The 20,553-nt window shown below is 40.7% G+C and overlaps 1 protein-coding gene and 1 non-coding gene across 3 annotated transcripts; one reads left to right on the top strand and one right to left on the bottom strand.

The window, feature by feature from the left end:
- The first annotated feature begins 5,702 nt into the window (after positions 1–5,702).
- hal (histidine ammonia-lyase) lies at positions 5,703–13,887 on the top strand. 2 transcript variants are annotated; one of them, XM_085282605.1, is made up of 20 exons: positions 5,703–5,998; positions 6,196–6,256; positions 6,469–6,496; positions 6,578–6,652; positions 6,744–6,816; positions 6,931–6,997; positions 7,114–7,151; positions 7,249–7,374; positions 7,503–7,642; positions 7,816–7,863; positions 8,218–8,365; positions 8,484–8,579; positions 8,851–8,909; positions 9,119–9,199; positions 9,354–9,419; positions 9,501–9,666; positions 9,902–10,036; positions 11,640–11,748; positions 11,867–11,936; positions 12,012–13,887. In XM_085282605.1, the coding sequence occupies exons 1-20, from the start codon at positions 5,752–5,754 to the stop codon at positions 12,141–12,143; spliced, it is 1,965 nt and encodes a 654-aa protein (XP_085138731.1). In that variant the 5' UTR covers positions 5,703–5,751; the 3' UTR covers positions 12,144–13,887. The 2 variants fall into 2 exon arrangements, 1 of the variants encoding a protein (XP_085138731.1); XR_014893410.1 differs by lacking the exon at positions 12,012–13,887 and having other exon boundaries at positions 10,107–11,748; positions 11,867–11,906.
- Positions 13,888–14,846: 959 nt separating this feature from the next.
- trnay-gua (transfer RNA tyrosine (anticodon GUA)) lies at positions 14,847–14,933 on the bottom strand. Its single transcript is given in 2 exon segments — positions 14,847–14,882; positions 14,897–14,933. It is a non-coding gene; the product is annotated as a tRNA-Tyr (tRNA).
- Between the last annotated feature and the right edge of the window lie 5,620 nt (positions 14,934–20,553).

The raw sequence follows: 20,553 nt of genomic DNA, 5'->3' as shown, positions 1-20,553 counted from the left end.
CAGGTTTTCTGTCTAAAAGCCAAGCAAGTTGTGAAACACTGTTTTGGGGGTTTATTTATGTTTGACAAATTTAAATACAGTTAAATATCTTTATCACTGAAATGTACTTGTGATGCTTTTACATTTCACATAGCCTCATATCAGTCTGAACTGCTTAAACTCCTTAGAGTGTGGGAAGGTGTGATTTTGTTAAGGCCTAACATTATCTTAAAATGATGAGGTTGTTTAACCTGAGAGTGGAGTGTCGCATGTCTACTCTGCTGACTGTCCTCGGCCTTTGGCGCACTATGTCTCCAGCCACAGACATAAAACACAATTAGGCAGAATGGTGATGTCCATCTCAACCACTGGATTCAAGATGGTGTAGCAACATGGCAGTTTACAAGCCGTCCATGCTCCTGTGGATTTTTAGTGGATTAATTCTAAGTTTAAGATCCCTTTGTTGGAAGATGCAATTACCCATTAATCATGCAATTACCCACTAATCAGTGTATATCTACAACTACAATATTCTTTTTCCTATTAAATAAAAAAAAAAAAAGACTGTCCTTTGTACCTTTAAACCAATTACACTGCACTGATTAAATCTGACTGTGCAATAAATGTTTGTTGGTAATAATGTTTTCCTAAAAGCCTGGATGGTTGTTTATTTGTGTTTGCTTTGTGATGAAAGACAGAAAAAAAATCTGACTGATGTACTGATGTGGCTCCTGTAATCATTTTTAAGTACTTTTACAGGGCTCCTGAGGTTTATCATTGCATGTAGTTGATCCTTGCAAACTTATAGCAACTTTCGGAGCTACTGGATATTGATGGTGTTGCATCAGTTTGAAATTAAATACATTAAGTTAAAATGATTTTGACCTCTCGACATATTGAGCTGCTGCCACTTGAAGCTTGGCCTTGTAGATAAGTGGCCTTTTTGACTCCCATAGAAAAAAGGAGAAATAATTGTTGGTCTAATAACTGTTGAAAAAGTAAAGCAGAGGTTACAGCCTGCATTAGAGTGTCCGTTTTTGCAAGAACTGAATCCAATTACATTAAATTGTGAGGTTTTGTTGTAATGTGAAAGAACTTGTGAAGATATAGCTGGCATTTTATTCAGTAGCTGATTAGCTGTCTGGCTGCTATGGCACTGAACACCTCTTTTAATATCTAACAAGTGAAGGCAGCAGGGTACAAAGGTTCTGCTTTAATTCCTTTAATCTGTGACTGCGCTCTAAGAACTGAGCATGTCATAAAATGAAGCAGCTAAAAACTTGATCTCAGTGTTAAACCATCACTGATTGCACTATTACACTTTAAGTTTTAAAAAAAAGTCTACCTCTCCACTATGGGGCGCCGTTTGTAAAGTGAAACATGCTGAAATTAACGGCAACATTTTTCCACATTTAGCTCAAAACCTTACAAAAACATGTTTGTTCGAGTCATTTTTTTTACAACATTTAGTAAAATATTTGTAACTTTTCATATTTAAAACACAATTTTAAATGTTAAATCTAAATGTTAAATCTAAATATTAAATTTAAATCTAAATCCAAATGTTAAATCTAAATGTTAAATGTTAAATCTAAATATTATATTTAACTCTAAATGGTAAATGTTAAATCTAAGTATTATATTTAAATCTAAATCCAAATGTTAAATCTAAATGTTAAATGTTAAATCTAAATGTTAAATCTAAATATTAAATTTAAATCTAAATCCAAATGTTAAATCTAAATGTTAAATGTTAAATCTAAATATTATATTTAACTCTAAATGGTAAATGTTAAATCTAAATATTATATTTAAATCTAAATCTAAATGTTAAATCTAAATATTATATTCTACATGTTAAATTTAAATGTTACAGAGAACTGAATATTTAGCTAACATGCAAATTTAATGTACGGCTCAACGGAAATACAAAAAATAAAAGCTTTACGAAAACCTTCGGTGCAAAAGTGTGCCGGTAGTGGTCAGATTGTATCTGCTCTCCCCTGATGGTCACTTCTCACCGCCATGAGCTGCTTCACTTCTTGTCTACCAGCACGTCCAGCGATTTAGCTGAAAACATCGGAAGATCCCTTTTGTCGGCCATCCAAAGGTTCAGCAGTAGTGGACTCTCGGCATCTGCTGGCTCCACTTCACAATCGCTGCAGCACATGTCCAGCCAAATCGCTGGACATGCTGGTAGGCAAGAAGTGAAGCAGCTCATGGCGGTGAGAAGTGACCATCATGGGAGAGCAGACACAATCTGACCACTACCGGCACACTTTTGCACCGGAGTATGTCTGTGAAGGTTCTCAGTCATCCAGGTCATCGTAGTCTAAGGAGCTTGGAAAGAAAAGCGTCTGGACTTCTTTGAATTGCTTGAAGACGTTTCACCTCTCATCCGAGAAGCTTCTTCAGTTCTAAGGTCAAATGGTGGAGAGTCCCAGATTTAAACCCAGTGGGAGTTTCCCCCCAAAGAGGGACAAAGGACCCCCTAATGATCCTCTACTTAATCACATGAGCCAAGGTGTGAAAGCGGGTGTGGGTCACAATCAGCCAGGGTTTCGGGTGAGCTCATTGTGAAACCTGGCCCCACCCTATCATGTGATTTCCTGAGGTCAGGTGGCCCAGGGTGTGAGTGGGCGTTAAGGTGTCTGGGAAGGGATCGCAAAACTAGATTATAGATGGCAGACAGCTGGTGTCGTAAACCCCCGCCTCTGTTCAAAGATGGTCGCTCACAGTGGACATAGATGGCTTCTTTCACTCCTCTTTCAAACCATCTGTCCTCTCTGTCCAAAATGTGAATGTTGGCATCCTCGAAAGAGTGACCATTGTCCTTTAGATGCAGATGAACTGCTGAGTCTTGTCCCGTGGAGGTGGCTCTTCTATGTTGTGCCATGCGCTTGTGAAATGGCTGTTTGGTCTCTCCAATGTAGAGGTCTGGGCATTCCTTGCTGCACTGTACAGCATACACCACATTGTTAACTTTGTGTTTAGGAGTTTTGTCTTTCAGGTGAACCAGTTTCTGTCTGAGCGTGTTGCTGGGTCTGAAGTACACCGGGATGCCGTGCTTGGAGAAAACTCTCCTGAGTTTCTCTGATACACCGGCTACATAAGGGATGACAATGTTGTTGCGTCTGTCTTTCTTATCCTCCCTCGCTGGTGTCTGATCTTCTTTTCTTTGCCTCTTTGCTGACTTTATAAACGCCCAATTAGGATAACCAGTTTTCCAGTGCTTCCTTTACATGTTTCTTTTTCCCTTCAGGCTTAGAGGGAACATGTTCTGCCCGGTTGTGTAGGGTCCTAATTACTCCAAGTTTGTGTTCCAGAGGGTGAAGGGAGTCAAACAGGAGGTACTGGTCCGTGTGTGTGGGCTTCCGATAAACTTCAATGTTGAGGTTGCCATTCTCTTCAATGTGCACAGCGCAGTCCAGGAAAGGCAAACAGTCGTGCTTTGTGTCTTCCCTAGTGAACTTGATGTTTTTATCCACAGCGTTAATGTGCGCGGTGAAGGATTCCACTTCTTGTCTTTTGATTTTGACCCATGTGTCGTCTACATATCTGTACCAGTGGCTGGGTACTCTCCCTTTAAAAGAGCCAAGAGCCTTCCTTTCCACTTCCTCCATGTAAAGGTTGGCTACAATAGGTGACAAGGGGGAACCCATGGCACAGCCATGTTTTTGTCTGTAGAAACCCTCGTTGTATTTGAAATATGTAGTGGTGAGGCAGAGCTCTAACAGTGTGCAAATCTGATCGGGTGTGAAGTTGGTCCTGTCCTCCAAGGAGCTGTCTTCTTGTAGTCGTTTTCTGACAGTCTCCACTGCCTCCGTGGTGGGTATGCAAGTGAAGAGGGAGACTACATCAAAGGACACCATGGTTTCATCTGGGTCCAGGGTAGGTTTCTGGACCTTGTCGGTGAAGTCGGTGTTCTTGATGTGATGTGGGGTGTTCCCCACGAGAGGTGCTAGGACGGTAGCAAGGTGTTTCGAGATGTTGTAAGTGGCTGAGTTTATGCTACTGACAATGGGTCTGAGTGGATCTTAGGAAGTCCGTAAATGCAGGGTATGGCATCCCCTGGGTAAAGGTGGTGATATGTAAGGCGGTCAATGATTTTGTCTCTTTCAAGGTCTTGAAGGCAAGCTATAACATTCTTTTTGTAGCTGCTTGTGGGGTCTCGCTTTAAGGCTTCGTAGGTATTGTTGTCACTGAGGAGAGTAGTGATCTTTGTGTGGTAATCCGTTGTGTTTAGGACCACGGTGCACCTTCCCTTATCAGCTGGTAATATAGTGATGTTGTGGTCTTTGCTCAGGGATTCATCTGCATCTAAAGGACAAAGGTCACTCTTTCGAAGATGCCAACGTTCACATTTTGAACAGAGAGGACAGATGGTTTGAAAGAGGAGTGAAAGAAGCCATTTACGTCCACTGTGCGCGACCATCTTTGAACAGAGGCAGTGGTTTACGACGCCAGCTGTCTGCCATCTACAATCCAGTTTTGAGATCCCTTCCCAGACGCCTTAACGGCCACTCACATCCTGGGCCACCTGACCTCAGGAAATCACATGATAGGGTGGGGCCAGGTTTCACAATGAGCTCACCCGAAATCCTGGCTGATTGTGACCCACACCCGCTTTCACACCTTGGCTCATGTGATTAGGTAGAGGATCATCAGGGGGTCATTTGTCCCTCTTTGGGGGGAAACTCCCACTGGGTTTATATCTGGGACTCTCCACCATTTGACCCTTAGAACTGAAGAAGAAGAGGTGAAACGTCTTCAAGTAAGAAGTCCAGACGCTTTTCTTTCCAAGCTCCTTACACAATTTTGCACCGGAGGTTTTCGTAAAGCTTATATTTTGGTATTTCTGTTGACCCGTACAATAGATTTGCATGTTATGGTAAATGGTAAATGGCCTGTATTTGTATAGCGCTTTACTAGTCCCTAAGGACCCCAAAGCGCTTTACACAACCTGCCATCCACCCATTCACACACACATTCACACACTGGTGATGGCAAGCTACATTGTAGCCACAGCCACCCTGGGGCGCACTGACAGAGGCGAGGCTGCCGGACACTGGCGCCACCGGGCCCTCTGACCACCACCAGTAGGCAACGGGTGAAGTGTCTTGCCCAAGGACACAACGACCGAGACTGTCCAAGCCGGGGCTCGAACCGGCAACCTTCCGATTACAAGGCGAACTCCCAACTCTTGAGCCACGATCGTTAGCTAAATATTTACTTTCCTGTAACATTTAGATTGAACATTTAACGTTTAAATTTAACATTTAGATTTAAATATAATATTTAGATTTAACATTTAGATTTAAATTTAATATTTAGATTTAACATTTAAAATTGTGTTTTAAATATGAAAAGTTACAAATATTTTACTAAATGTTGTAAAAAAAATGACTCGAAAAAACATGTTTTTGTAAGGTTTTGAGCTAAATGTGGAAAAATGTTGATGTTAATTTCAGCATGTTTCACTTTACAAACGGTGCCCCATACTCCTCTGGTGACCTCTAATCTAATTCACTGTGTTTAGCCTCTATAGACACTTGAGCACTTTCAAACATCACGTGAACGCATCGATTGGATTGGAAGCACTTGTGAGACTGAGACCGGTCCGTGTGGGTCAATGATCTCTAGAGGTGTGATGCTGGGGAGGCGTGGCTCCCCCAGCTGCGTGTTATTGGTGGCCGAACTGTAAACGGCCCAGAGTGGTACCTCAGAGAGCGGCGCGCAGGACTCACTGCAGCCAAGTCCCGCTGATGCGCGATGCCTCGTTTTACTGTACACATTCGAGATGAGTGGCTGGCAGTGCCCTGCCGGGACACTTCCAAAACCATCCAGTGGCTCGGACAGGAAGCGCTTAAACGTTACATAAAGAACAAACCGGACAACGGCGGCATCACGGCTGTGAAAGACACTCATTTTGTTGTGCGCAGGTGCCAGGGTTTGGGTCTGCTGGACGCGGATGACACCATCGAAGATGTACTGGAGGATAACGACTTTGTCGAGCTTGGTAATAACTTTCTACACGAAGAATGCATATATTAAAAATGTGTGCAACACATTTAAAAGACGGTGACGATGGTTTACCTTTAACTCTGCTTCAGTGATGCGTAATTGTGTATAATAAGTAATTTACTTTAAATATAACTACTGTGTGAACCAAGGGGGGAATGCACACATTGTGATTTATTTTCCTGTGCATTTCAGCTATTGAAGGAGATACCATGTCTCCTGACTTTATTCCGTGTGAACCGGGAGTTTCTCATCTGTATCCTTAAACTTGTTGGATATTTGTGCCATAGCAGCTGTAGTAGGTGCTGTAGTGTGCACTAAAAACGATTCAATCTTTTTTTAATGCCATTTTTTCTTCACATACTGTTTTAATTTCGGGTTAAAATTGTCCTTGTGGGAAATTATAATTAATCTGAGAGTGACACTACATTTTGCCAAATGTTATCCTTAATTAAGTTTGTCAACTAGCACGGCAGCATACAAAGAGCCTGGAGAGGTAAGTGTATTTTCCGATAAAATTGAAAACATATTCATATCATATTAACTAACTCCGTGAAACGTGAAACTCTCTGTCCAGTATATTTCTTTAGATGGCAACAGCCTGACGTCAACAGATCTCATCAACTTAGGCAGAGGACTCTACAAGATAAAGGTAATGATCAACAAACCTCTTTTGTTGTCCGTAACTGCTCCGTTGTAATCTTTTACTTGATCCAATGTCTCCCTTTATCATTGTTTTTTAGCTGACTCCTGAGGCAGAAAGAAAGGTTGTGCAATCCAGAGAGCTTTTGGACACCATTGTCAAAGAAAACAAAGGTTAAAATACAGTGATTCAGTGCAAATGAGCTTAATTTAAACTGGCTAAATTACAGTATCTGGAAAAATAGGAGACTTTGTGTGTTCAGTTCCCTATGTGTGTTCTCCCTGCAGTTGTCTATGGGATCACAACGGGTTTTGGCAAATTTGCCCGAACTGTCATTCCTGTCAGCAAACTCAAGTAGAGTTTTTAAGTTGTCCTTAAATACATTTTACGATCTAGTTCTGGTCTTTGTAATCACCCACACAGAGCCCTTTTTGTTTGTTGACTGATGCCATGCACTTTTCGTTCCACAGGGAGCTCCAGGAAAACTTGGTGCGCTCACACTCAGCAGGTGATGACACTCTTTGTGACGCAGATATGTTGATTTTAATGTTTTCAGGCCCTCTGTACGTCAATCATCTTAATCAGAGTTATGCTGTGACGCATAGGTGTGGGGAACCCGTTAAGCCCAGAGAGGACCCGCATGTTGCTCGCTTTGAGGATCAATGTTTTGGCCAAAGGGCACAGTGGTGTTTCTCTTGAAACCCTCCAGGCCATGATCCAGGCCTTTAACGGTAAGCTTCAAACCAGTTAGCTGATGTGAGATATCAGCTTCAGTAAACTGTGGATAACTTTATTTAAGGACAGGGGTAGGACAGCTGTCATAGGACTTACTTTTGTCTCCATAACTTTGTCCCCTCAGCCTCCTGCCTCTCCTTTGTCCCTGAAAAGGGAACAGTAGGTGCTAGTGGTGACCTGGCACCCCTCTCTCACCTGGCCCTCGGACTCATGGGAGAGGGAAAAATGTGGTCTCCCACGAGCGGGTGGGCTGATGCCAAATACGTAAGCTCAGAGTGACTTTTCTGGAGTTGTAAAACAAGAGGGCAACTACTATCGTAGGAAAACATGTCTCTTGTTTACAAGAGTGAAAGGTTTCAGGGTGCAAATGGAAACATTGTTTGCTTTCTGATGACCCTGGACTTTTTACATGTTTTTCATCTTTCATTCCTGACCAGGTCCTGGAGGCACATGGACTAAAGTCAATATCACTAAAACCTAAAGAGGTAATGTTCAAAAAAAAAGAAAAGCTCATCTATTTGATTTGTCTGCACTGTTGTGATTTGACCCAGAGTTCACTGATAACAGATTTTGAAGTATAAACTGCATTTGCATCATAAATATACAATAAAATACATATTAGGCCAAATATATGGAATTAAAATAATTTTAGCAAAATAAAAGGTAATATGAGGGTTAACTTGTAAAAATAATGACACTGTAAAAAAATCCTTAAAAAAATTATCTTTGCAAAATCCCTGCGTTTTGTTTATATTTACATTTTACACACCTACTCAAATTTTTTCTTCTTTTGCAATTGGGGTTGTACACCCATCTCAATCTCTGGGATTCCCTAACAGGGTCTGGCTCTGATCAATGGGACACAGATGATTACCTCTCTAGGGGCAGAGGCCGTGGAGCGAGCCCAGGCGATTGCCCAGCAGGCAGATATTATTGCTGCTCTCACCCTGGAGGTGCTAAAGGGAACCACCAAGGCCTTTGACAGTGGTGCGCAGAAGCTATAAACCCGAAGAAAACCAGAAACTAGATGAAATTATTTACCTCCAATTGTATAACTGCACTACATGTCATCCATCCTTATTCAATTTCTGGTCTCTTCCCACAGACATCCATGCACTGCGGCCACATCCGGGGCAAATAGAGGTGGCTCAACGCTTCCGCTCACTGTTGGACTCTGATCACCACCCATCCCAGATTGCAGGTTTGATGAACATCAAATAGTATTCATGTAAAGTTCTGATCACTGCATTTTACATTTGTGTGCCTTCCTCCTCCCGAAAACTTGTTTGCATATTAGAAATGCTCTTACCACTGGCAGTGGTTTCAGAGTTGCACCACCTCAAGATGAGATGCATGAGTTACTGGGGGTGCATTTGCCAACAGGCATTAATGGAGTATAGCCTTCTAATATCATGCAGCCTTAAATATGCTGTGTTTAATGAGTGTCATATTGTTCTGGTGTGTTCTTACAGAGAGCCACAGGTTCTGTGACAGAGTCCAGGATGCCTACACCATGCGGTGCTGTCCTCAGGTAACCCCAAGTTTATTTATAAATCCCCAAATCACAGGTTTCTCCCACAGCGTTTTAAAGCTTCTGCAGCTTCTAGATGGGAAAGGGAAAACTTCTCACATGATAGATAGTGTGTCTACCACATAGAAAGCAGATATGGAGCTGCAGCAAAACTTTGTTTGAGCATCGTACATCTCTTTCTGAGTGTTGTGTCCTCTCTCTGCTCGCAGGTTCATGGAATTGCCAATGACACAATTGCATTTGTCCAGAATATCATCAACACAGAAATCAACAGTGCCACTGACAACCCTGTATCCTTTTCTGTCTTTCAAACTAGAGGAAAAGACTGATCTATGAAATTTAGCCAGTTTGGTCTCAAGTCTGATAACTGAAGTTGGATCTGCCACAAACTGCACACAGGATTTTACTGGAAATCAGTTAATTTTGTCTTAACGGTCTCACCAGATGGTATTTGCAGAAAGAGGTGAGACCATTTCAGGTGGGAATTTCCATGGGGAATACCCAGCTAAGGTATGTAGTAATAAGATAGTTTGTTTCGGTTCGCTTTAGATTTGATTCTTCTTTCTTAAACAACTGTTTTCTTTCTCATAGGCTCTGGATTTTTTAGCCATTGCAGTCCACGAGCTGGCTTCAATCAGCGAAAGGAGGATCGAGAGGTTGTGTAACCCCTCTCTGAGTGAGCTGCCTGCCTTCCTCGTCAACGAGGGTGGACTCAACTCAGGCTTCATGATTGCCCACTGCACTGCAGCCGCCTTAGGTTTGTGTGAAAAACATGAAGTAACATATAATCTCCTACTAAATTATTCCAATTTCAATGAGATTATGATAACATTATTTACTAAACAGGCTTTGATATTGAATATTACACTTCAGAGTGCATTTTTTAATAAAAGATCTAATGTTATAAATTTGTAGGGTTTTTTTTCTTTTCTTCTTACCCAATATTTGAGCAGGAGCACTGACATTAATCTCAACTCTTTCACGCTGTTCAGTTTCAGAAAACAAAGTTTTGTGTCACCCATCATCTGTGGACTCTTTGTCTACTAGTGCTGCCACGGAGGACCACGTGTCTATGGGAGGATGGGCTGCTAGGAAGGCCCTGAGGGTAATAGAGCATGTGGAGCAAGGTAAGGTATAGCATTGTTAAATTATGTACACCTCACAAGTACTGGGTTGGCTTAATTCTTTGTGCCACAGATTCATCAAGGAGCTGGAAACATTCCTCATACTATCATGACAGGCGCTGCCGGTTTGTCTCCACATCCATCACGTAAATCTCCTGCTCCATCACATCCCAAATGTGCTCTGTTGGATTTAAATCTGGTGACTGTGAAGCAAATTCACTGTCATGTCTAAGAAGCCACTTTGAGATTATCTGAGCTTTGTGTCTATCTTCTGATGTAAGAAGCATTTAAAAGATGAACAATATGTAAGATTTGGTGTTTAAACAATGCTCAGTTGGTATGAAATGGTTCCACGGTTTCATGTTGTTTATGCCAAAATCTGACCCTACCAGTCATAAGGATCTAACTTTTGCAGTAGAAATCAAGACTCATCAGACCAGGCAACATTTTTCCAGTTTTATGTGGTCCAATTTTTTTTTCCTTGTGAAAACTGTACCCTTAGTTTCCTGTTGTTAGCTGACATAGATGGCACCTGAGTGGTCTTCTGTTAATGTAGGCCATCTGCTTTAAAGTGTGATTTGTTGTGTTTCTAATGAGTAGCAACAGTATTTGAGTTACAGTTTCCTTCATATCAGCTCAAAGCAGTCTGGTCACTCTACTGTGATCTTTGGCATTAAGAAGGCATTTTCACCCAGAGAACTGCCACTCACTGGATATTTTTTGGAAAATTCTTTCTAAACCCTAGAGATGATTATTTGGGAAAATCCCCAGTAGATTAGCGGTTTCTGAAATACTTGGGACAGTCCATCTGGTGCCAACAACCATGCCACGTTCACTTAAATCATCTTTCTTCCACATTCAGATGCTCAGTTTGAACTTCAGTTGGCTGTCTTGATCATGTCTCATGCCTAAATGCACTGAGTTGCTAACATGTGACTGGGTGATTAGACATTTGTGCTAACGAGCAACTGAGCAGGTGTTCCTAACAACGTGATTCTATGATTATGCATAATAATTAATAGATTTATGGTGGGGAGTCCTAAAATTCCAATAAAACTCTATACAGACAACAAATAAGTGAGTAAAATGATTAATCTGTTCCATAGTTCTGCTGCATTACCACTATCAGATTTACAAATAACCAACTGTTTTTACTGTAACTCTTTGAAAACAACAAGCGTCCCTGAATCAAAGAGACTAACCGGTCAGTTTCCGCTGCTTCTGTTGCAAAAAGTGCAAAGGTCGCTGCTGAAAACCATGCCAGTGTACACCGACAAGACAAAACCGCAGGTTACTGGGCGGATACAGAGGTTAACCTTAAACCAACAGGTTTTAAAAAACAGATAAATGATTAAACTATCATCAAATATAATTTATCTCTGTGCTTAAAATTATTTTCTCCGTCTTTTGAAAAAAGTTTGAGGAAAAAAATCCACAGTTCTTGTAAGTCATGGAATAAACTAAAGGCTCAAACAGCAGTAAAAACCCATAGATGGCTTTCAATTGGCTGTGATCTATGTTATTTAATGTTTTCAATATTTATCACTAAAATGAGAGATATATTTTTGGGATTTGGCCAAACTGAATTGATACTTCCTGTTACCAGTCCTTGCTATAGAGCTGCTGGCCGCATGTCAGGGCATCGAGTTCCTCCGCCCACTCCGTACCACCACTCCACTGGAGAAGGTCTATGAACTTGTTCGCAGCGTGGTCAAGTAAGTCAAACAGATGCGGCCAAGGTACAAAATTTTGAGCCTGTTGAAACTATATACCTAATAGTTAATATTTACCCGTTGTTCCACTTTCTCCTTTTACTCTCCTGCTGTTAAACAGACCGTGGATTAAAGACAGATTCATGTCGCCTGATATCGAAGCGGTTCACCGCCTGCTACTTGATCAAAAGGCAAGTTCTAAAAAGTTGTTCAGTGCACGTGCTCCACGTGGCATGTCGTTAAATGTGCTTATATTTTCAACCCAGGTGTGGAATGTGGCCAAACCTTACATTGAGAAGTACCAGACAGAGTACATCCCCGAGTCCCGCCCCGTCTCTCCCACTGCCTTTTCCCTGGACTCTCCGGCCTCCCCCAGGAAGCGTGTTCGCCACGAATGAAAGCACACGCCAAACAAGTTGTTTTTTTTTTTTTGGCAATTACTTCAGTCACAAAAAAACAAAGATCCTACACAGTGATCTTGGTCAACACCACAGTTAGTCAAAAGTGTGTGGCCATTATCTGAGACCAACTGGAGCAGAATGGGAGAAACGGATCCTTACGCTTCACTGTGACACTTCACTGATAAGAGCGGTGTGCAGGCTCTTTCTTTCTTGCATCTGAGTTTGTTGGATTTGTGAATTTTCTATTCCCATTAAAGAATTGTTAGAAAGTCACCCAAACCTCAGGAGATGTGATTTCAGGATGCTGTATTCTTATGTCCCTTGAAGACTAAATGTACACACTGACTTCTCTCACGAGCTTATGAACTGGCTATTCTACATACAGAATATTATGCAAGCAACTACTGACCCTGTGCACGAGAAAATGCTAACTTCCTGGTTTGAGACTGGATGTGGGGTTGTACATTTCCGGTAGCTTTACTTTGCGGTCAATCGCTACTGCGAAGATATACAAAATCATGTCCAAAACTCGAAAACGGAAAGATCGCATTAAGTTACAAAGAGCAGAAGGTGGGAACACTCACCGCTGTTGTGTCATAAAAAATCTAATGATCAATTTTGACGTTTAAAGAGTTTAGATCGATCAGTTGTTTACATCACTCAACACAAGCAGAACTGCATTACTGCAGCAGAAAACTCGTCCACATTCAGAAGCACATCTCTGTATAGTGACTGGTCTTATGATTTAAACAGGCAAATGTTCAGCATTCAAACTACAGGTGAAGAATAGTCAAACCAGATGTTTCCCCCGTTATGTCGAGATCAGCTAGTCAAGTACACACCTACACAGCATGTTAACAAACCGTGAAAAAAATGAATGATTGCTGGTAAAGGTTTCTACACATTAGCATTTAGTATGTTGTGATTTACCTTCAAAATTACAGCGGTCCCTCACTATAACACGGTTCACCTTCTACCTCACTGTTTCGCAGATTTTTTAGTGCAAGTTTGCATGCTTTTTTACATCACAATGTGTCCTGCGTCCTGATCGCTGCAGACGATCTCCTCCGTGACGTCTCTCCTGTACAGTACAGAATCGCTGCATCGATCGCTAGCAGTGTGACTCTGAAGTGCAGTACTGTATGTCCACGAAACGTTTTGCACCGTCAAAAAATAAAATTGGCTACTTGATTTCACCTATTGCTGGTTATTTTTTAGAACTTAACACCCGCGATAAACGAGGGACAGCTGAGAAATATAACATTTGAATCCCTTTTCTCTTTTGCTCTGAGGCACAGGGAAAAAATATCGACAAGTTGATGAACATCATTTACAGATATATTGGGTAAATGCCCAAGACATCTATAGAAATGTAAATCGCCGCTTGATTCATTCATTTGCTTAACTTGTTTTGGACCGTAAACAGGTCGTGAATAGGACACCGGAAACAAAGCTCCCCACAGGAGTTTCCGCACCGGAAGTAGCATATGCTAACGTGCACATAGTCAATCGGGTTTAACTTGTGTATACTGCACCTTACCCTGATGTACATTCCACTTGTTTATATCTAAACTTTTTTGTCCCTTTTTAAACGTGCCTAATTGACTCTTTATTGTCACATGATTTCTTCTTGTACAATTTTCAAGTCATAATTATCTTAGCACAACCTGTGATTTTGCTGATGTATTTTAAATCCTATTTAATTGTCATTAATATATTTCCAGCTTAACATAATTAAAGTTTTTAAGCGTTCCTATTCTCATCCATTTAGGTCATGTTGTGTGAATAATGTTCCTTATACTATTATCAGGGACAGAGAGGCAAATTTGTAGAAATATATCTCAAAAATCAATCAAACCTGACCGTTTTCAGTGAAGTAACACAAAATTAGTAAATGTGCCAGTGATTTCCAGCCTCTCATCAGCATACCCTGAGAATAACATGCTAATTAGTTTGGAGGTGCTACATTTGTCCTGTCTTTGTGTGTGTTGAACTTCAGCAAAGTTAGGTTGGCAGAAGCTTCCTTACCCAGTTAAACAGCACCTACCCGGCTGGACAGCTGCTCCACCACCTTGAGGTGCCAAAAGGAAGAGCCTGTGGAAAATAAAGCAGAAGGTCTGCAGTCAATAAACTCAAAGGTTGCACAAACAGCTCAACAAACAGCTCAGGACAAGATAGCAGCACAGGAGCAGAAATCTAACATGCACAGAGGCGGTTCAACGTTAGAAAAAATGCTATAGCTCTACAATTATAGATTCAGTTTAACATATATGCACTCATTCCATTCCTTACTTTACCAGCCAGAGTGAGGCAGAGCTGGGGCACATTTCAGTAAGAGGTGGGGTATGCCTTACCACAGGGGTGAGACAGATTAGCAGGACAAGAACTGAAAGAAGCTTACAGAATAATAGCATACTAACATTAATTGCATGGACGATTACAAAGGCATTCTCAGCAATCTCTCCTTGCAGTTTTAAAGCATTAATGCTTTATTGCTTTTCCAGTGCGCCACCTCTCCACCAAGGTTCATTAAATTTGGCTTAGGAGTTTCACAGTAATCTTGCTGAACAACTGAACTGATCGCATTCCTCTGTCAATGAAAGATGAATGAGCACACGTTTAAATTAAACAGTACAAAAACGACTGGCCGTATGTCAAAACATTTACTGAGAAGTTAAAAAAAAAAAAAAAAAACATGTCTCCTTCGAGCCGGATTCGAACCAGCGACCTAAGGATTTCAGCTTTCGCCTCTACAGTCCTCCGCTCTACCAACTGAGCTATCGAAGGGACGGTGTCCATCGTTCTCATTCCACAGTATTTAATAAAATGTACCATTCCCGGAATATTATATCATAGATTTCAAAAATGTATGAAATTTCATTCTCACAGCTGAGGTACAATCATTGATGAAAACGCGAACACACAACGACTGGTTTTAGATAAATAGCTAGCTAGCTACCACACTGCTTCCATTCAAAGGTTCTCGCAAAAAACTGAACTGTCCAGCTGTAGCTAATGTTTTAGGCGAAATAACTTAAAATAGTACCAAGTCAACAGCTCCTCCATTACAGCAGAACTGTGACAACCGAAACAACAAAAACACTGAATAACGACTTTATTTTTTTGAGATATTTTTGCTAAACGGCGCTCTCTATTTGAAACAAAAGTGACAAACATTTAGCTAAAGATTGGGAAACGAAACGAACCTGCATGTAAACTTCCGCAGGTGAGAGCTCAAGCTAAATACAGTGGACAGTAGTTACATATATTGCACATATAGTGCTAATGGCCATTAGCACTGCTGAGGAGCGTCTCAGCAGGCAGGTATGCTTTAGCTTTTCTGCAATATCCTTTGCGGAAAAGCTAGAAAGATTTGAAAATCTTTCATTTGATTGGGAGTCATTTTTATGGCTAATAAAGTTTGTTTTGTTTTGTTTTTTTTAAGGAAAGAAAGAAAGAAACGTATTGATATATAGTAAAAAAAAATTATATATGGTAAAAATCCAAACTGCTTATCTTTTTAAGCGCAAAACTTGAAAATTAAACATAAATTAATTTTTATTTTATTTATTTTATTTTAATTCTGAGACTTAGAGACATAGCTTTCTGCTTTGTTATGAAAAAACAAATTAAGTTGAGGATATCCAACATCAACCACTAGGTGGTAATATTTCACCATGTAAGGAAATTAAAAAAAATCTCCTTGAACTTCACATGTTATATGTTAACAAACATTTTCTTTCTTGTAAAAAAAAGAAAAAAGAAATTGTTGCATACAGTCAAAACGTGACTGGTTTCTATGATTCTATTCATAAATATTCATAAACACCATAAATCTATATCTCAGTTTTAGGACCAGGAAAAATGAACATTTTTAACACAACCAGCACATCCCACAGTGGGATATCTATGTGAGTGTTATTTTTCTAAACGTCCTAAATTTTCCATCTGACAAACACAACCCATATTTTAAAAAAAAGGATTTTAATTATAAACAGGGCTTGCTGTCGGGCTGCTCTCTGATGTATTCATTCTTGTCCTGACCTGTCTGACAGTGAGGCAATTCGTTACATTACATGTCTGTACTGTATGTACCACAGGGTCACGCTTGTGAGGCAGCAGACATTCTTCTCATAACACAGGCTCCAATCCCCAGATCTTCCCCAGCCTTTTCCCAGATTATCATCCAGTCTCAACTGGTCTCAACTGGGAGCGACAGATATCCAGCCAAAACCCTACGGCAGGTTTAAAGGGTGGGTCTTCATCAGGAACACGAGAAGTCGCATTCGCTAACAACTTTTTTAACCTGCACATTTCTTATCAGTGAACTTTGTTTAAAAGTAGTAAATAAACAAGAAGATAATAGTGGTGCAATTATATACAAATTATCAGCTGTTTCTAAAGTTTTAGCCTGAAATAACAGTGATGGACACCTGGCTAAGGTCATTAGTTTGCTGTCTGACATCCCATAATTCATAAATCATCACGTGGCTTTTTGAAAGCAGTGTGACCTCAGTCCTTCACATAGACTATATATAATGGAAAAAATGCCTTTGGTTGTGGACTGAAAGGGTATTGCTTTGCGTCTGTAATTAGCACAAAAGCATTCAATGTAAATGATCATATTATTGAATATTATGTTGCTATATTTGTAATAGCACACTGGCAAAGACAATACTGGGATCTGCTCCCCTGTGTCCCACCCATAATTTCCACTCTCAATTTCCACTCTTAATATGACACAGTTTTGGGAGGGAAGAAAAGATGGATGTAGCCTTCTGATCTGGAAAGTAAGGCAGGTGAGGAAGAGCCTTAAATGTGGGCAGTAGACATTGACTTCTCTAGTTGCAAAAGGGCTTTTTCAATTATATAGGACAAATGGTCTTAACCTCACTTGCACTGGGAACCGAGTAAATGCTCCTCTAATTGGTTTACTGTCTCAATCGCCGCAACTTAAATGTAACTTTTTACCCTATTACAGTAAAAAATGCCAATAAAGCAGAGTATGCTTTAGAGCCAGGTAGCTAATAACCAAGTGGTTTTCCTCAGAAAGATTCACCCCACATTTTTGATTCTAGGTTCAAAAAGTAGCAATAGCATTAAATGCTGAATGCAAAATAACTGATGTTGTGTTGTGCTGCTAATATAACATCAGCTCATTGCAAGGATCGACAAAGATGGCATGCTAACACAAAGCTAGCAAAGAACCCAGAGTAACAAAGCTGAGTGTTCACCGACAGCAGTCCAGCAACCCGACCGTGATAGTCAACTGGTAACAAAGGAAGTAATGAACAATCGGGTTTTTAGCATTGTGACCTTAATTTGTACCTGCGCGTTTCTATAGCAGAGTTTAAGTGGAGGTGGCGACCGCTTCAAAGTCTCTTTGACCTGGTTTTCAGCTTTGCGTTCAAACTCTAAAAGAAGCATCGTATGTATTTGCCTGTTACAATAGGGATTTGTGTCATTATGTGGAACTTTAGCCTTAGTTTATATTGCTAACTGATGATGATGCATTTCAGGATGTTACAGAATAACAGAAAAGTTAAGTGATGAGTAGTTTAACAGTTTACTTCCTCTGGGGAGTAATAAAGGAATGTGTAATGCATTCCTTTTTTTGACTAAAGAGCCCAACATTGTTCACTGTCAAATGAGTGATTTCACAATGGCTACATCCATCTTTTATATACAGTTTTGGTGCTCCCCATGCCCCTACCTTTAGCCACAGTATTGGTGCCCTCTCTCTTACTTCACTTACTATGCACTCTCTTTGATATTAGTTTGCAATAAGTTAATGTAGAGTATAAGTGTTTGTACTGAAGATCACTGCAACCAGTGTCATATTCATATTATAAAAGGAAAAGTGAAAACAGATATTTTAGCAAAAAAAAAACAAAAAACCTGAACAACTTTTTCTGTCTTGCATAAACAATTTGAGACCTAAAAAAAGTCAATGAAATGTAAATACACAATTAGTTTTATACTAAAGCATGCAAGCACTGCTCATCAGCAGAATCAGTGAGCATGCACGTGATGGCAACAAACAATTTTGAGTGAAAGTTAAAATGAAGCTGCGCTTTATACTTGGTTGCTTCATACTGTTATTGTTCCCTTTGAAAACCTTTAAAATTTTGAATCATGAGACTGTGACAGGTCCGTTCACCCGAAACATCCCGCTTATACACCCAACTAATCACATCATCTGCAAAGTCTTTTCTCTCTAACGTTTCCTTCCTCGGCTATCTCGTTTCAACAAGACAAAACGAGGAACTCACACCTGCTACTTCTGCAAAGTTAAAGCGTTTTACAGCTTCCCTCCTGCTGTAGTTTCTTTTTTCTGTTTTTATTCTTACCACTGTTCATGTCATGGAGCGGATGACATGACATCAGTACACTTTATCTCTCTGTGGGACTCTTCCCCTCTCACAACACTTAAAATAAAAAATGGGACACGTCCGGCTGCTCGGCTTACATGAAGGTGAAAGTTCCACAGCTTCCCTATTTCTGTGTCCACTCTTGTCTTTACATCGAGCTTGCACTCAGCTATCTGCTAATTCTTTCCTAATGTGTCATAAGCTCATTGGTACACAATATAAATTCCTAGAAGTGTTTGAGCAGAAAATAATATGTGTTGGGCTGTTGCTATTGTTACTATATGATATGAATTACTAACAGCATTAAATTCCAAATGAGTTACATCACAAGAAGATTTGCATTTTAGAGCTGGCACTGCAGATTACACTGCCTGATGAAATGTGGGTGGGAGCGATGTTATGGCTAGGATCGAGCAGACAGATAGTAGTGATAAACGTCATAAAAATGCAACGGCAGGAAAAGCAGTGACAGCGGGTGTTCAGAGCCATCTGTTTAATGCTTACCCTGCAGGCAGGGCACCTTCTTTGCTTGCCTGGAGCATGTCTGGCTTTTTGTCTGGCTTTTACAGGAGAGTAGACAGATTACTTGCAAAGGTTGAGATGGTTCAGTGGGCTGAAGGTACTAGGTGACACGGAAGCACGGGAGGGGAGGGAACCATATCCTTTTACAGTCTGGAAATAAAGCTGGCCAGCAGCCCTGTGTCTGTCTTCTTATTGGGCCATAGATGACAGGATCACAGCAGTGCTGGCTGTTGGAGGTCCAGCGCCAGACTGCAGCAGGCAGGGAGGTAATTTGACATGGGAAGCATTATTTCATGTGTTACTGAACTTCCCCAGACTGGCCTTTTACATCTATAACTGCATTTATGTGCACCAAACAACAAATCAGACAGTTGTCTTTGCCTTTGACATGCACTTAAACATTGGTCATTTATGTATATATGCGAGAAATCAAATATAATTCCTGGTTAAGAAAAACTGTCACAGACTTGTAGCTATGAAGCAGCCAGCATAAAGACTGCCAGACGCTCTAAAGCTCCTTTAGTAACATGTTATATGTCACAAAAGTTCAAGTTGTGTTTTTTTTACAGAAGTTTTTGTGCACAGCTATTTCTTCAGTGGACTTCCCGGCATCTCAGAAGGTTGTGGGAGCAACCTTTGGGTGGAAAAGGACTCCTACACATGACCGCATGAAAAGCAGTCTGCCACACCAACAAGCTACGTAATTAATCATGTGCTTTGGGCAGCTTTTACTCAACATTTTTCTCTGACTGCTAACCAGATCAAATTTTGAAGATGGTGTTTGCCTTTTTGATCTAAAAAGCTCAATAAAGTGATTTCCCAACAATGTCAAAGTATCAAATATGACCGAGTGGAAGTTGTGTAACAAAGAAAAACAACAAACAGCTGGAGTTAAAGCGAGCAGAGGAATTCTCTTGCAACGTGCCTTGCTTTCATCCTGCCAGGGGAATACAGCGCAGACTGGCCAAGATTAGACATCCTTCCTGCAGCATTTTTCACGGTGACTCCTGGGATTTTAAGATCGAAAAACATGCAAGCAATGCGCAAAGAGGCTCAAGGTGCATCACCCTGTGCTCCAGTGGATCATGTGGAGAAACCTAAAATAAGCCGTGGTAAATCTAAAAACACACAGACATGAACTCTGTCCCCTTTAAAGACGCTGTCACTGTGACGAGAGTCACAGTATTCCAGGAATGTCCTGATCCATCGGGGCCGGGATGCCTTAGGGAAGAGACTGAGATTGCTCATAACCGCGCCACTTGCTCTCCTTTAACATATACATGCACATGTGTAAGAGGATGAGTCATACAATAGGCATTTATTTTATTTTATTTTACTGTGAGAAAACATTAGTCCTGACAGCATGTTCCTCCTTTCATCACTCATCACTATGTCTCTGGCATTTTTACTCTTATTTTCTTTTATCTATCTGTACTTTAAACCTTTTCCACAGTATCAAATGAGCTCGATAAATCTGCTCCCTGCTTGTCACATTTTTTTTCCCTTCTTCTTTG

Source organism: Mchenga conophoros, linkage group LG7 (assembly GCF_057382185.1).
Source record: "Mchenga conophoros isolate Kocher_MC1m ecotype Shallow Benthic linkage group LG7, M_conophoros_male_GT1.1, whole genome shotgun sequence".
Classification (NCBI taxonomy): domain Eukaryota; kingdom Metazoa; phylum Chordata; class Actinopteri; order Cichliformes; family Cichlidae; genus Mchenga; species Mchenga conophoros.
This window is presented reverse-complemented; position numbering and strand designations above follow the sequence as displayed.